Below are 17,348 nucleotides of genomic sequence, written 5' to 3'. Positions count from 1 at the left end.
GCTTATTGTCAACTTAGGGTAACTTAGGTAGGTCTGGTTAGTTCAAGATATAGTGATAAAATCTGAACATGGTTCTTGTATAAGACACTGGAGTAATTATTTTGCGTGATTGCACCTATTATTCAAGAATATATTTTATTCTAGTTTTGGTAAGCAAACTTGACTCTGAAAAAATGAGCAAAGATTACTCAAATACATAGCATATTTTGATGCACGTAATTAGTGCAGATCCCATGCTCTCAACTGGTGAACTTGGCTCAAGAGGCATGCCAGATTCTCTATGTAATTTGCATTTCTTTCTTCACACACCTGACTCTGTTTGATCCTATGGACACTTCTTTTTACCAAACTCTTACCTTTGACTGTAAACTAGGAACCGGTATGCCGAGCATATGTTTGGCTATTCTGCATCAGAAGCGATCGGCCAAGATGCCGTTGAATTGATTGTTCATCCTACTGACTTTGATGCAGCAAATATCGTTATCCAGAACATATTTATGGGCAAGTGTTTTAGAGGAAAGTTTCCTGTTAAAAACAAGTCAGGAGAGAGGTTCTTTATTGTTGTCAACAACACACCTTTATATGATGACGATGGTAGCTTGATTGGCCTTATATGTCTCTCTCTTGATGTACGGACATTACAAGAGGTATTTAGTCCTTCAGCCACAGGGCAATCCTTTGAAAGTTCAGCAAAGCCCAATTTTCATGTTAACAACCGGCCTAAAAGTGGTTCGCAAAACAGAGGTTCTTTTGACTCGCAGCAACCTCTTCAATCTACTATCACCTCCAAGATAACAACTTTTGTAAGTCGCGTTTCTGAGCAAACAGAAGAAAGGATTACAATGTTCAGTTTAAATGAAAGTTTCTCTTTCTGATATTTATTCATAATTTCTTTCCCAGTGTATTATCTTCCTGATTTTTGAATAACAACACAGGCCACCAAGGTTACAAGTAAAGTTCGTTCTAGGGTAAGGACAGGACAGAATTGCAACATACAGTACGGTAGCGGCTGGGAGGACCATGATTCTGAACATGAGGTCAGGGCTGAACTGACATCAAGTGAAGCAAGTACCCCAAATGGGGATGTACGTCCTGGTGTGTTTGTTGCCGAAGAGAAATCTCCTGGGAAATCAAGCAAAACTAGTGATGATTCAGGAGAAGGAAAAGTAGGGTTTCACAAAATGTTTAGTTCAAAGGCTGAGGGATTACTGTCCAAGAAGGGGATGTCGTGGCCTTGGAAAGGGCGTGAAACTGATGGCGGTTCTGGAAAGAATAACATGACCTCAGCACCTTTGCATGATAAGCAAGAAAATGACCGGATTCATCAGAGAGTTCCAGAGCCTATCACAGTTCCAGAGTGTCAAGATACTGAATATGCGCAGACAAGCAAATATGAGGTCTCAGGTTCCTGGTGGACTTTCAACAATAATAGTACAAGTAGTATGAGCAGCACGAGTTCAAATGGCAGTCCTATCGAGAGATTAGATTACGAAGCAGACTGCTTGGATTATGAGATTCTCTGGGAAGACCTAGTAATTGGACAACAAATAGGTCAAGGTAGTTACTTCTCCCTTTGTAGTCACTCCATCTGTCTGGACATGTAAACACTGACATCTCTTGTTAACATCTTGTACAAGATTTTGGCATAGACATAGCCACAGTTTGTACTTTTAAGAACCGCTTAAGCAGTTTGTTCTCACTAATACCTTACCATGCTCTTGTTATCTTTAGGATAATCTAAATCAGTTCTTTGTCAGTAATTCCTCACTTTGCATGTCTCTTGAATAATAGCTTATCTGCTCATTTTTGGCTTAACCCAAATCAGTTCTATTTCTTCTTATCTTCAGTAGTCAAAACAATTTCAGTTATTTTCCTGATTGTACATGGTCCTGGTGGCAGGAGTGCCTATTGTCAGCTCGTAAGCCGCAAGTGTCAATTCCGTGTCACAACGGTGATGGCATTTTTGTGCGTATGGTTATGGCCGTATTTGTTCATTACCAAAAGTTTATGTAGATACTCAAATATCGATAGTTAGAAAATGTCTATTCTTAAGCTGGTGTAGGCACTATGCAGTTTGGCATTGTCCGCCTCTCTAAAACAGAGACCACTCATTTATGCTATTTTCGTGTTTGATTCATGCAGGTTCTTGCGGAACAGTGTATCATGCTTTGTGGTATGGTTCGGTATGTATGTTCAGTTGCGTGATTATGTATGAAGCTTAACGTCTTAACAATAAATTCTCAATACTTATCTCTGTCTTTGTAGGATGTGGCAGTTAAATTGTTCTCCGGGCAGGAATATTCAGAAGAAATGATAAATACCTTCAGACAAGAGGTGGGTATCTAAACATAAATGCAATTTCTGTTGACCCTCGACTGCTTATGAGATTGAGGATTATGTCAATTGAACTGCATTATATCTAATATATGATTTGAGTCAGATATACTCCAGTACAGAAACTAATTCCAGATTGCAGTTGGACTCTGACGTTCGCTGAACCCATATTTGTTATTTTCGTTATTCTATGTTGTTGTAATCAATGTGAGCAAATATGAAGAAATCGCAGTGCTGAGAAATCTACACTTCTTGATGTCTTTTAAGGCTATATCAATTAGCAATACATTGATAGCTTTATCAATCCTGTTCTTGTGATTCCTTTTTCATAGATTGTGCTCATGACCATATTTGTATCCATTAATTTTGTAGGTATCATTGATGAAGAAACTGAGGCATCCCAATATAATACTTTTCATGGGTGCAGTTGCATCACAGCGGCGACTTTGCATTGTTACCGAATTTCTCCCACGGTAAGCTATAAATCTCCCACATGGTTCTTATATGGTTGTTATTTTATTTTTCCGTTACTTGGTGCAAGACAAAGACTATGCAGTTTTTTTACCTGGGCCCATAGAAACAATAGGAGTATTTGTTAGAATTTACGTGATTATACCATTGCAGAAAGTAGATGGGGAGAATCAATGTCTATATCCCCGGGGCATGACCACGGGCACTAATCTCCGTGTACTAAATCAACATAGTACAATCGACGAAGGCCTTGTGGGGCCATTAGAAGCATCTCATCTAGTCTACCAACTTTGTCTTGTCTATTTTTGCTACCCCGTGGTATTTTTACATAACAGGCCTGAATTACATGTGTTCGAATCCAACACCGAACCCTCCATATATTGCAAGTCCATTTGTAGCCATATACACATATTCGACGCCAATTCTAACAGAATCCATACCAAGGAGTTGTCAATAGTCCATTCCCAGGTTCGAAATGTAAGTAGTAACTGTGTGGTTCTTATTGGTCACTGCTCGATAGTGAGCTGGGGTTGAAAAGATAGTCTCTGTTGACTTTTCTTCAACTCTACATGGTTGCCTCCCATAGTTTTCTTTTGTCACTTGACTCGTATATCAGAATTGTTTCTCTCGAGAAGTCCACCATCCAAACTTTGGTCATAAACCAGTGGGCAGAAAACTTGATTGAGTTTTAGCTTCTTGGCCTTTTTTCAAGTTGTGATTATGTAATCCACGTGAAGTTTGTATGTAGGTCTTTACTTTGCAGAGAAACATGCTTAGAAGGCTTCACAGATAGATAAATAAGAGAAATATCTCGTAGACACATGCCACTTGTATTGGTCTTTCCACGCCAATGAACTTGAAAAAAAAAACACAAGGTGTCAGCTGAGGTGTTAGGTGCTTCTGCGTGTAACTGGAATAGCCAATGGGAAGTATAAGAATATACAATCCAGGTGTTGGGCGCCCAGCCATCAATCCCATTCCTGCTGTCAAAGATCAAAGAGGAGGTCAACTGTTGGGCAAAAGCTGGTGCCCAAGGGCTACAAGCAGTCCTGCCATCCACTTGGGATGTGCACTGATGTATGAACTAAACTATGTAATCCACCTCCTAGGAGGATGTAAACCAAACTCTATCTTTTCAATGAAATGAAACGCAAAGGTCCTTTGAGTTTTCTCGAAAAGAAAATACAATCCAATTTTTGTTACTTGTGGTAGATGAAAATTTTATGCATGATGACCAGTTAGAGCTGACCACATCGGTCTTTTTCCATTGTGTTGCACTGATGCTGCAAGTTCACATGAAACTCTTACCTGTGATAGTCATTATGTAAAAACACTTTTTATGGATCAAGGTGTGAGTTCTGTTACTTGTATAACCAACGACTGGGATATTATACTTACTTTTCTCTTAACAAAAAAAGTTTGGCTGCTAGTACTGACGGTCCTTTTCATTTGATACTAAAACCAATTCCCAGCGATTGCTGACTTACCATGCACTGCTTTTGTACTAGGTGCAGTGCTCTTTGTTTTCCCTGGGTTATGAATCATTCTGGCTACTGAAAATTTAGTTTTGATATTCTTCTGTAATTATTTACTGTAGAATCTCTGAAGAGGTCAATTTGTTATAGTTCCTCTGTGTAACACTTTACTGAGTCCCGTAATGCAGAGGGAGTTTGTTTCGGTTGCTTCAAAAGAACAATGGCAAGCTGGATCCAAGACGGAGAGTTAACATGGCTATAGACATCGTGAGTGTATTTTCTCTCCACAGCAGGTTCAGGAAGTCTTGCCAAATGCATCCTGTGAAGCTTTTGAGAAATGAACATATTGTAGCAGAAAAACTAGATTAACATTCTTCACTTGCATATCTTAAGAGACATTTTTTGCAGATACATAATTTATTCTCTAATTTCTTTTGGCAACTGTGTGGAAGCGGAGTTAAATTTCATGTAAATTAAGCCATATCTGTAGCTTCAGTTGTGGTACGATATAAGAAGAAAAGAGATAATATCATTTACCTTCCATCTCCTTTATGAAACTTGGGAGAAATCCCTTTGATAAAAGTGTCACATTATTTTACTATGACATAACTGAGGATTCTGTCATCAAATGCCAATAGTGATTCATGTTAGTATTTTGTTCGACAAGTACATATCTTGGCCGCATGGAAGCTTTCACTGCCACATGGATTTTTACAAACATAATTATATTGTTCCAGGCAAGGGGCATGAATTATCTTCACAGTTCCATCCCCACTGTTGTGCACCGTGATTTAAAATCGTCAAACATGTTGGTTGATAAGAACTGGACTGTAAAGGTAACTACGAAAGTTTCTGTTTCACACTTTATGTTTTCTGCTCTCCTTTCTGTAAAACACTTGTTTGGCTGAGGACTTCCAAACACGTCATAAGCTAAACCCTACTTGGTTCAATTAGGTTGCAGACTTTGGTCTTTCGCGTCTCAAACTCGAAACATTTTTGACAACAAAAAGTGGAAAAGGAACAGTAAGTACAAGCAAACTTGACCTTTTGACATGGTTTCTCCAGACTAGCTAGGGTGTCTTAGACTTTAACCCTGTACCAATTCTCTATTTATTTACTAAACATCTGATAGCTTAGCTTCCATATCCAGCCACAGTGGATGGCTCCAGAGGTTCTACGCAGTGAACCTTCAAACGAAAAGTAAGCTCAACATGAACATTTTTATAACATTTAATAACCGATGTTCTTGCCACCTGCTAATATACCTACAGCTGGTTACTCATTCCTTCCTTTTTGTTAAACCATAGGTCTGATGTATACAGCTTTGGAGTGGTCCTATGGGAGATTGCTACTCACAAGATACCATGGAATACTCTCAATCCAATGCAGGTGCGTTTTCGCTATGTATACGCATGTCGGTTAGGTAGGTAATATTCTGATTTTCTTTCATCAATATTCGGAGGCAACTTTCTTTTCTAGAGCAGGTTGATAAAGGGTGCCAGACTGCCAGCTCAATCTGTATTACAATCCTTACATACTACCAGCGAATAATAACAACTTAACGTGTCCTTGCTTCATTATTTCTTTCATTCTCCTTTCAGTCTGCCTGAAAAAATTAGAATTCAGATGCTTTTGTCAGGGGTTGGTTTTTCTGTTAAAGAATTGCCGAGTGTGTACTCTGGCTAAGCCTAAGGGTGTCATTTTCCCTTTTAACCATTAGGGCCAGGATTCCTTTGGAAAATACTAGCTTATTGTTGAATGGTGAATCTTTACCAAGCACTAAAATCATTGCCATTACAGTTTAAGAAAGCTCAATATCTTGTACACAAACACATTAGAACATGGGAAATCTCTACATTGTGATCCTTATGTGACAGGTTATCGGGGCTGTGGGTTTCATGGATCAAAGGCTGGAAATTCCGAGCGACACCGACCCTGAGTGGGCATCGATCATCGAGAGTTGTTGGGACAGGTACGTCACATTTTTGCGCATTGCTAGTTTCCTCAAAAAAAACTGATTCACAACGCTGCTAAAAGGTTATCCTTTCTGTGAGCAGTGACCCGCAATGCCGCCCGTCGTTCCGGGAACTCCTGGAGAGGCTCCAGGAGCTGCAAAAGCAGTATGCCGTGGAGGCTCAGACACACAGGAAAACTGGTGGGAAAGGTGCCGGAAAGATGAGCGGGGAAGATTGCTAGCTTTGTGTCCTGACGGTGATGATTGCAGCTACCATTTTGAGGGTAATCGGTTCATCAGACGCGAGCTGAGGAGGAACGATGGCGAGCTGGAATACGCTGTGCAGTGTGTAGAGTACCATGGAGACAAAGAGGTGGTGCATGACTTCTGAAATCGCAAGCTGAAGCTTTGGAATGCAGTTTGTTTCAAGGCAGGGAGGGTAGAGCCGTAGGTGAGGTGAGATGAGACTGGTGGCCGTTCGAGGATCTTAACTCGTGATGATGGATTGTACGTACTATGCTAGTAGTAGTTCTCAGGAAGCGTGAATCCCTGTTTTTTTTTGGGTAAAGCAAGCACTTTATTAAGACTTAATGCAGCATCAAGTACATAACAGAGGCTCAGAGCAGCCTGAACGGCAGCCGAGATAGAATTTAGTGGTACTCAGCAAGTATGAATCCCTGTTCTTTTGGGTAAAGCAAGCACTTTATTAAGACTCAATGCGTCATCAAGTACATAGCAGAGGCTCAGACAGCCGAGATAGAATTTAGTGCCTCTTCACGCGAATGATTCAAAAGAAAAGGCATGGAATTATTTTAAAAAAACGAATGATTGCAGTGTCATTGTCCATTCAAGGATTCCTCAAAAAAAAAAAATTGTCCATTCAAGGTACTCCGTGCTGAAGTTGATTTCAGTGCAGTGAAAACAAATGGTTCCAAGATTATTTTCGGGCTTGGGCAATCAGGAGCATCACAAAACAACGGAGCGATCGAAGAAGATGGACGCACAAGCACAAGATGATACGGCTGCGTGCGCTTTTCTAGTAAAAGTTACAGCAGCGCTCTTTGCTTGCTACCCCAAAAGTAGTACTCCAGGAAAAGCAAGCGCCCGGCGAATCTGAAGATCGGAACCAGCAAGGCGCGTCCCCCTTTGGCAGTTTGGCCGGTTCGCAAAAGCGTCGCCATCGTCAGAATGTTTCGGATCACTACTCAAAAAGCTCCGATCTATCATCTGTGCTCCTGCCAATAAACAATGGTTTCTGCAGAGGGAAAAAGTAGCATCGTGCTTATCTTAAGGTACAAGCATACAAAGGATCTTTGGCGAGGAGCTAAACATCGCCGGCCACGCCACAACCGGCCGGATAAGTAACATTTCCGCCACGCCCTTTTTCGATGCCTGATTATATGCTTGTAATAATCCTCTCCGGCAATTATATCGTATAGTATTAAGAGAGTTTTGTCCTTCCACGCGATGCCCACCAAGAAGGCAAGAACTATGTTGCGTTTACAGGGCGGACGGAGAGGGACGTGTCGTGGCAAGTTCCTTTCGCAATTCCCCTTATCTTCTGAACATGGATGCCGACTGATCAGATCGATGATCATCCGGCTCTCCTTCTACAGTAATTTTAGAAAAGAGAGTAGGGCCAAAACTGGAGAAAAATTTGGTGCGATCGGGCAGCTTTGCAGGGGCGAGCAGTGTACCGCGGCGCAGACCGATCAGCTGTTGACCTGACGACCAGAGCGGCTCGACGCTCTTTGGAACCTTGTGACAGGGAGAGAGACAGGGGTATTAATACCTGAACCTAAAAATCGGCAGTTGCTATCAGGCAGGTGGGGACTGTCACGTCTGCTTTGCTCCCCCACGTCCTGTGATCCGCATGATCCTGTGCTACCTGCCTGCCTGCCTTTTGGTCAAGCGCTGTTGATTCGAGTGTACGTGATCGCTCCTTTCCGCGCCACTTCCAGCCGGTCGCTGTAGCCTGTAGATGAGAAATTTCGTTGTTGGGATCCTTCCTAGAGCTTGTAAGGTCACATGTAGAAATACAAACGGGAGCTACTAATTGTCGATCGAGAATTAAGAGCATATCTGACAGAGCCTGTAAAACTCGTCGGAACCGTATTTTTCCGATTGATTTACGGTTTCGGTTCGAAAGTGGCGCAGAACAGAGACTGAACTCGCTGCCTGGTCCGAAATTTTTTCTCAGGGCCCCAAAAAACTTCACACTCGACCCCTACTAATAAGACCGAAGGGCGGTTTACAGGTCCAAAACTGAACGGAATTCTTCAGCACCGCCGTTCGTACAACCGTCTACAGCCACCGATTTCTAACTGCTTTGCTAAAATTGTGCGACCAGACTAAGCTCACGGCTGCAGGCGGGATGGCCGGTGGCCGGGCACGGCAAACCATAGCGCAAGGCGGTGGCGGGCAGCAGCGGCCAGCATCTAGCAACGGCAAAGCTCCACGCAGCGGCCGGAACAGCAGCTAGGAGCGGCCGAACAGCAGCTAGCACCTCCTAGCTCCACACAAGCTAGCAGCTAGAAGCAGGCGTGCGGCAGTGGCCTGGTTGCATGTGCAGCAACTCGCAGCAGCATCACGCGGCCGCGTCCGGCCGCGCTGCCTGGTCCTGCGTCCAATCGGCTCCTCCCGCGCTCGGCTCTACCCTGTGCGCGATCGTCCTCGCTTGATTCCCAACCTCGTGGCGGCAACAGGGGCGCAGGCAGCGGCCGCGTGGGGATATCTAGGCAGCATCGCAGATAGTTCTTGCGAAGAAGATGATGATTTTTCGAATATTCCGTTTTTCGGTTTTAGTTTACGGGGTCTGTTCTGCGCCAGCGTTTTGCGACCCGTAAACACGTTTTCGAAATACTGAATTCGAGTTTTTTGGTTTGCACTTTTACGGGATCTGCTAGAGATGCTCTAAGTCGATGCCGTCCAATATTAGTTGCAGTCCATATTGTAACTCAATGTTGAAACTCACCATAAGCATTAATCGCATAGCGATCAAAGGGTCTATGATATTTTTCTCGGTTGGAGCCCATGTTGCAAGAGAATACAGAGGTAAACAACGGTTGAGGTGTGCCAGAGGCTAGATATCTTAACTGAATCGTTAAATGATGGATACCTTGACTCACCGGCAATGATTGGAGCGGATAAAACCACGTGTGTATTTTGGCATTTGGTTGATAAATTTAGAAGATAATTTTAGGTTGGAAAGAGAAGACGCTATCAATGGGTGGGAATGGGACATTCCTTAAGGCGATCGCACAAGCTATCCCAATGACGGTGGTATGCCAAGTTCCAAAAAGCATTTGTAAAGGAATGAAGGTTGCGATTGCAAAATATTGGTGGGGTCATGATACTGACCGTAAGAAGATCCACTGGAAAGCATGGTGGAAATTATGGGATTTTCCGTGATTTTCATGTGTTCATTCTAGCAATGTTAGCAAAACAGTGGTACTGCCTAATGGCTGAACCATAATCACTCTGTGCCTGAGTAATGACATCTAAATATTATCCTGGTGGGAACCTTCTTAATGCAACCTAAATGAGTGGAAGTTCATTCACGTGGCAAAGTGTTTTGGCAGAGGTGAGATGTTTTAAAGTGGGTGCATATGGAGAGCTGGTGATGGGACACAAAACAATATATCGGATGATCCATGGATCCCTTCAAGTCACCGTCGCAAGATTACGACGCCTAGGGTTAATACTCTTGTGACTAAGGTTTGTGAGCTAGTTGACCCAACGACGGGATGTTGGTATGAGACTATGATCAGAGAACTATTTTGGGCAGTCGATGCAGATTGGATTCTTCAAATTGCCATGGCACCAAAAGGAACGGGAGATTTTGTGGCATGGCATTATACCAAGACAGGTATTTTTCTGTATGGTTTGCTTATCATATGCAGTGGGATCATCATTTTGGAAGAGACTAAGAACAATAGAAGAAGTAGAAGGGTCCAATGTATCCGTGTGGAAAAAACTCTAGAAATTGAATACCCCTGCAAAGAAAAAAAAATTGATGGAGGGTTGTCCATGGGATTATTCCTTTCCTTGGTGTATTGGAAAATCGTCATATTGGTGAACTCCGTGGATGCCCAATATGTAACGAAGCTTTTGAAGATAATAGGCATGTCATATTCACATGCACGAGAGCAAAAGAAATTTGGAATCATTTTGGTTTCGACACGGAGGTTGAAGGTGTAGAAAATGCAGACACATCGAGTTTGGTCGGGCTACAACAATTAATCCTTTCTAATGATCGACCAAATTAAAGCTGCTAAGTGGCCTTGGCCTAGCAAAATTAGTGCTTACAGGAGCTTGGTATATATTGTCGGAGAGGCGCCTAATTGTACATGGGGAAAGAGTTCAATCATGTGCTGGTTCGGCTATTTCCCCATGTACATCGTGTTATCAGTGTCGGACGACCAAGTCTATGATGACTACGTGCGTTGGAGGCGCAACAAGCTCGCGTCGGATGCGCGGGCGGACCCGAGTTGCGCCGTCGACAGCCAACTCTAGTAGCCTCTCTTCGTGGCGGAGAGCGAGGAGGCCCTCGACGCCACCATCGGCCCGTACGGCGGCCCCTATAACCGATTTGGCCGCCGAGACTGGTGGAGGGGCCGCAACGTGGATGCCATGCTAGCCCAGCTCGGCTACATGATGGAGCCCTCCCCTGGCAAATGCCGCGGGGTTCGAACATGCCGAATCCTACGTGGTGTGAGGTGCTGGCGCATCCGTTCGGCACCCATGCGAAGGGACCGACGCGGGGTTGCCAGCTATTTTATTGGACTCGAAAACCCTCCGGCTATTTTTTAGTGGTGCCTCGTTGTGAGTCTGAAAATCAACACTGGCCCCAAATCACCATTGGGTCGCTACGAGGCGTCTACCAGTCTGGCTCCTACACCGCCGGGCCCCAAATCACCGTTTGGTCGCTACGAGGCGTCGGTAAAAATGCGCTGGTAGGAGACGGGAAATTGAAGAAATAACCTGGTTTTCGAATTTTGACGCGCGGCCGAGGTGATTTTGTAGGTACACTGATCGAGTTAACAGTGTTTGTACTACCGTATGGGCGACCTGGAATCCGATGGAAGGGCAGCCGAGTACTGAAAGACACGGAACCCTTTTAATAGGAGCCAGACTGGTAAATGCTACGAGCACAACAAGGCAGCAAAGCTACACCAGCTCCTCCTGGGACGCCGGCTGCACAGTGCGGAGAGTGCCGTCACTGTTGGAGATGCATGGCTGATGGGATGGCTCGAATAAACAAGGCATTGGTCAATTGGTGCAGGGAAAAGTTAGCACTACCTCGACACGGTTGCTTGCTTGCTTGTCTGTGCTTCCGTTGTGAGAGGATTTCGGCGTTTTGACTATGTAGGTTTCCACTTCCGTCTGGGCGCCAGAGTTTGGCCTAGGAGACGGCGAAACAGGGAGCAGCCGCCCCTTGGAACGGATCTCAGATTCCTTCCGTGGATTGCCGCGCGCGTCGCCTCCGTCAAAATGGACGACCGTGGTTCGTCGAAAAGAATGAAAGAAGTGGAGGACAGTGGATTTCTTACATGAAAAACTGAAGACGAGCTACTAGCGTAAGTGTAAATTTAGACAAATTTGAGACATGTTCTTTTTTTTTTGAACTTAATTTGAGACATGTTGTATAAGATGGAGGGAGGTACTTGCTCCATTTACAATTACCTCAAGTTTTTGGATTTAGTCGGTGGTTAGACTTTATAAAATTTAACTAAATATTTAGGACAAAATGTCAACATCTAGAAAAAGAAATCTCTATTGTGTTAGGAGATAGGTTTCGTATCGTGGTTACCGGCATCACGATAGGACCTGAAATCTATTTCATATTCAGCAGAGAGCTGAGTTTCAAAATGAATCCTCAAAAGTTAAGCCGGCATCTCAAAATAAACAAGAAGCCGGACCTTGTCGAGTTGTGTGATATGAAAACGGAAACAAGCCTCCCCACTGCAGCGAGTTTCCATCTATGCGGAAGATGTCGACCTCCTCTTCAAGCCGGAGGTGTCCGAGATTGCAGCCATTAAATCCATCCTTGAGATGTTTGGGGAGGCGTCGGGTGCACGTCAAGTATTGCAAGACCACAGCCACTTTGATCAGGAGCACAACTTTGGAGGAGGATCGAGTTCGTTTGGGCTTGGGTTGCCAAATTACAAACTTCCCCATCAAGTACTTGGGCTTGCAACTCGCTTTGAGGCCCCTAACTCGAGATGAATGGCAGCCCCTTTTGGAGAAAGTAGTGCAGTTTATCCCTTCATGGCAGAGAGGCATGATCGTCAGGGCAAGCCGCTTAATTTTGATCAAGTCGGTGATGACTGCAAGACCAATCCACCAGTTCATTGTGGCTGACGCTCCCGCTTGGTTCTTGGAGGAAGTAAACAAGTGTCTTAGGGCTTTCTTTTGGGCAGGCAAAAAACAAGTGCACGGTGGTCAATGTTTAGTTGCCTGGGAGGCGGTTTGCAAGCCGGTTCGTTTTGGGGGGGCTTGGCGTCAAGGATTTGAGACTCCAAGGTCTTGCCCTCCATGCCAGATGGGAGTGGTTACAGCGCACGGATCCAAACAGACCCTCGCAGGGGGTTCGAATGATGCAGGACGACGGGGCGAGAGCGGTGTTCCAGAGCTTGACTCAAATTTCGGTGGGCGACGGTAGGAGGGTCCTCTTTTGGACCGATAGATGGATCAATGGCAGAAGTGTGGAGAACATCGCGCCTGAGCTGTTTGCCCTGGTCCCTACTCGAAAAAGAGGAGAAGTCTAGTAGCGGATGCTCTGTTGGACAACAATTGGCTGTCAGACATTTCAGGTACCTTGACGGTGGAGGGCTGCGTGCAATGTCTTCGGCTTTGGCAGGAGATCAACCTAGTGAAGCGAGACGAGGTAGTCCCCAATGCCTTCTCGTGGACAGGGGCAACTGAAAGGACATATATCTTTTATTTGTGGTTTTGGTGTTGATGACAATAATTTTATATGATCATTTTGTTATATAAGATTTGTATGTTGTAGCGTTGATCGGTATGCCCAAAAGTTGAAGAGATTTTGAAGATATGCTATGCTATCCTTGAGAGAATCCTTTTAGAAGAAAGAATAGAAGAACAAAGAAGAAAAGAGGAAGAAATGAAGAAAGAGAAGAAATGAAGAAAGAAAAGGAAAGAAGAAGAAAGGAGAGGAGGGGTGGTCGCCGGCGGTGGTGCGGGCGGTACCACCGGCCACGCAGCGGCCGGAGCCTCTGGGCTAGGTACTGCCCGTGGTACCGGAAGATGCCCAAGCGGCTCAGTACATGTCCAGGGTGGTTGGAGCCCCGGCGGTACCTTGGCCGGTACCCCGGCCGGAGGCTCCGGCCTCCCCTCCCGGCCCGCGCGCTCCAGGCCCCTCTCGGCCACGTGGCTCGCTCCGGTTGGCCGCGCCGCTCGCCTAGGAGCGGTAGTACCGGCCCAACCTGGCCGGTACTACCGGCCACCTCTCTCCAACGGCAGGATCGGCAGGATCTCCACCGACTACTTATAGTCTTCTTCTCCAATTGGCTCAGTTGCTCACCTCTTCCCCAAAAAGCAAAACACCATTGTTGAGCCACCAAGAACACCAAATCCATCGGATCTCCTCCCTCAACCACCCAAATCCCTTGTGCTTTGGAGAATCGAAGGAGAAGACCCCGATCTACAACTTCACCGAAGCAATTTGCATTTCCCCCTCATTTTGTTGAGGGCCCCCTTGCTAGTGTTCCTCTTTGGATCCCTAGTTGATTTGTGTTGATGTATTGTTGTTGATTGTTGTGTTGTAACAGATTTGGGAGCCTCCAATTCGGTTGTGGATGTGTGCCCCAAGAACCTTGTAAAGGCCCGGTTTCCGCCTCGAGGAAATCCCTTAGTGGAAGTGGGCTAGGCCTTCGTGGCGTTGCTCACGGGAGATCCGAGTGAAGCCTTCGTGGCTGTTGGTTTGGCTTTCGTAGCAACCACACTCCTCCAAACGTAGACGTACCTTCTTGCAAAGGAAGGGAACTACGGGAATCATCTCCGTGTCATCGCGTGCTCCACTCTCGGTTACCTCTATCCTATTCTATCTCTTATATTGTGTAGCTATATCTTGTGTAGTTGGTTACCTTGTCATATAGGTAAATTCACTTAGTTGCATATCTAGAGAATTTACCTTTGTGTCAAGCCTAAATTGAAAAAGAACTAAAAATTGGGTAGCACCTATTCACCCCCCCCCCCTCTAGGTGCGGCATACGATCCTTTCAGCAACATCTGGCTGCTATTTTGGAAAAGACACCTACAAGATGTTGTGCCAAGGAGGGACGGTCTTCACCATGCATTCTCCGGTCTAGAAATCATATGCTCCGCTCAAATGTAAAATCTTCGGCTGGTTGGCGCTCAGGTACAGGCTAGATCGTCGATTCAGACACGGGCTGGCGGAGAATACTTATGCATGCTTCACTTGCGATCAAGAGGAGGACACGGTCGACTACATTCTGGTGCAATGCCCGTATGCTAGGCAAGTTTGGTTCGGATGCTTGTTGGCGGCGTGTCTAAACATCGTGGAGCCGAGGAGTGATAGCACCTGGGAGTCTTGGTGGTCCGCTACGAGAGGGCCCGTTAGCTCCAGATCGAGATGGGGTTTTGATACACTCGCCATTCTCATTGCTTGGTCTCTATGGAAACAGAGGAACGCAAGAGCATCCGAAAACGTGCCTCTTCGGCTCAGCCCTACTCTGCTGGTGGAGAGAATCAAGGAGGAGTTCAAGCTATGGGAGTTAGCTAGGATATGAGGGAGGCATCCGGTGCCGCGAGAGTAGGCTTTTGGTGTGTGTTCTGTGGAGTTCTCACCTCCTAGCTGTTCGCAGCTTAGTTGGTATCTTGTATATACTTTTGCTACCTTCTATAAAAATGTGGTACGCCTTTGGCGTTCCTCGAAAAAAAAACGGAAACAAGTAAGCGCCTAGCCAGACGGGTTTAGGGCATCTCCAGCGGCGCGACGCAAACGGACACTGAACGACCGTTTGTGTCCGCCTTGACCGAAAATGCGTCGTGCACCACCTTCGGCGGCGCGACGCAAAGTGACCGGGCCGTCCACGAAGACGCAAACCTGGCCCAAATATGCGCCAGGTTTGCGTCTCTGCGGACGCTCGGCGGACGCGCAAAGTGTCCGCTCGCTTCTCCACCGGGCCCGCCTGGCAGCGAGCCTGCATCGAGGGCATCGCTTCGGCGGTCAGCGCTTCCGCCTCCGCGCCGCAGCCTTCGCCATCAATGGCGCGGCTGCCTCGTTCGCACGCGCACCGACGGGCGGCGGCCGGGCTTCTGCGCCGCCTTCAATGGCATCGTATCCCGCGCGCGGCCGCCCTTAAAGTCCACCGGCCGCGTCGCTCCTTCACCCACACCACGCCTCCACTCGCACCACCACCGCCGCAGCGCCATGGGGAAGAAAAACGACTTCGAGGCCTCCGGCAGCGGCTGCAAGAGGGTGCCGCTCCCCGTCACGGTGGGGAGGCTCATGCACGGCAAATGGATGCCGTGCGACGACGCCTGGTCTGGCGTGCAGCTGCCTGGCGGCTGGCGGCTCGGCTGCCGCCGGGTGCCCATCCCTCCGAGTACTCGCGCGTGAGCCTGATCGGACGGCGGAGATCCGGCGCAGGAGGCGGTATCTGCCGGCGGACCTCCGCGACGATCCGGCGTACGCCATTGACTCGGAGCTTTGGCGTACGTACATGTCCACGGAGACGGACAAGAGACGAAGGGCAGGCTTCATGGGCGACAGGGATTACCCCTTCGGCCCTGCACCGCCGGCTCGTCGTCAGCAGGCGCCGACGCGTCGTCAGCAGGCGCGGACGCGACGTCAGCAGACGCAGCACAACGACACCGACGACCGCGAGGACGACGACGACGAAGCCTACGCCGTGTACGACGACGACGACTACATCGAGGCGCTCGCGTACCATAGCGAGGAGGTGAAGGACGACAGCGACGACTATGTCGTTGTCGTCTTCCACGAATGGCAGCAGGCCTTGGCGGAGGGCCGGAACTTCGAGTTCCCGGAGAACATGACGGACGACGAGATGGTGAAGGACGCTGTCCTCGTCTCCGAGTACGACGCGCCTGTGCAGCCGCCGCTGCCTCGCTACGCCACCGCCGTCATGCCGCCGGGCCTGTCGGCGGATGAAGCACTTCGACGAGCACTCTCGGAGGGCGGCGCCTCCGCCACCGCCGCCACGGCCACGGCAGTGGGCGCCTCCACCGCCGCCACGGCCGCAGCGACTGGGCGCCTCAACCGCCGCCACGGCCCGCGAGCTCGGGCGCTTCCACCGCCGCCACGAGCGCAAGCACCGGGCGCCTCCACCGCCGCCACGGCCGCGATGACGGGCGCCTCCACCGCTGGCACCGCCACATCACTGGGCGCCTCCACCGCCGCCACAGCCGCAGCCTCCTCAACCTCGAGCACCGGCGGCGGCGCACCCGGCGTACGCTCCCCCGGATGGCAACTGGCCTTGGGTCATACCGGAGCTCATCGTGCTCGACAGCGACGACGAGCAGCACAGCGACGACGAGCAGTAGGCGTTTAGGTTTATTTTTTATGTTTTAAGTATGTAAACTATGTTTCATGTTTAAAAAAAATGATTCGTCCTACAAAAATGCGTCGTGCCGCTGGAGCCACCTCCGACGTAAAAGGACGCGCGCGGACGCTAAAATGCCCTTACCATGATAGAATTATCGTTGTACGCCAGAAATTTAGGAACTCATTTTCCCTAGGAAAAAAAGTAGGAGTATAGTTCCTAAAAGACGGCACGTGTCTTGGACACAGAAGACCCGCTCGACAGAGATCTTTTCCGGCAGAGGTGCAGTCCACAGCACGGCAACATCAGCAACGGTGGTCGCGTGCGTGCGTGCGTAAACCTTTCCTCCCCTCGTCCTCGCAGACGCTCGGAGAGCACTCTCGCAGTGTCACGTGACCAGGACGACGCACCGTGCACCGATCCGAGACGAGGGAGCAGGACTCAAAGCTCGTGGTGTTGGACTGTTGGCGTTTGCGTGCGGGCAAAGCGCGGTTGCACCGAACGAGAGTGAAAAGAGAGGGAATCCAACGCGGCAGAACGGATGCGATGCGGGCTGCATCG

At 47.6% G+C, this 17,348-nt stretch overlaps 1 protein-coding gene across 3 annotated transcripts; it reads left to right on the top strand.

Moving 5' to 3' along the window:
* Positions 1 to 137: 137 nt before the first annotated feature.
* LOC124680910 (dual specificity protein kinase splA-like) lies at positions 138 to 6,939 on the top strand. 3 transcript variants are annotated; one of them, XM_047215927.1, is made up of 12 exons: positions 138 to 803; positions 936 to 1,557; positions 2,143 to 2,183; positions 2,266 to 2,334; positions 2,707 to 2,807; positions 4,469 to 4,547; positions 5,018 to 5,116; positions 5,235 to 5,303; positions 5,431 to 5,480; positions 5,588 to 5,669; positions 6,158 to 6,252; positions 6,338 to 6,939. In XM_047215927.1, exons 1-12 carry the CDS (start codon positions 393 to 395, stop codon positions 6,474 to 6,476), a joined length of 1,857 nt encoding a protein of 618 aa, XP_047071883.1. In that variant the 5' UTR covers positions 138 to 392; the 3' UTR covers positions 6,477 to 6,939. The 3 variants fall into 3 exon arrangements, with proteins under 3 accessions (XP_047071883.1, XP_047071882.1, XP_047071884.1); XM_047215926.1 differs by having other exon boundaries at positions 5,413 to 5,480; XM_047215928.1 differs by lacking the exon at positions 5,235 to 5,303.
* The last annotated feature ends 10,409 nt before the right edge of the window (positions 6,940 to 17,348 follow it).

Source organism: Lolium rigidum, unplaced genomic scaffold (genome assembly GCF_022539505.1).
Source record: "Lolium rigidum isolate FL_2022 unplaced genomic scaffold, APGP_CSIRO_Lrig_0.1 contig_30536_1, whole genome shotgun sequence".
NCBI lineage: Eukaryota > Viridiplantae > Streptophyta > Magnoliopsida > Poales > Poaceae > Lolium > Lolium rigidum.
Note: the sequence above shows the minus strand (reverse complement) of the source record. Positions and strands in the feature narration are given on the sequence as shown.

What these genes read in the sequence shown, in the direction of transcription:
- LOC124680910 (XM_047215926.1), top strand. Translation starts at nt 393, where the DNA reads ATGTTTGGCTATTCTGCATCAGAAGCGATCGGCCAAGATGCCGTTGAA. An exon ending in TGGACAACAAATAGGTCAAG is followed by an intron (nt 1,558 to 2,142) that starts GTAGTTACTTCT and finishes TGATTCATGCAG; the next exon opens with GTTCTTGCGGAACAGTGTAT. An exon ending in GTTACCGAATTTCTCCCACG is followed by an intron (nt 2,808 to 4,468) that starts GTAAGCTATAAA and finishes CCCGTAATGCAG; the next exon opens with AGGGAGTTTGTTTCGGTTGC.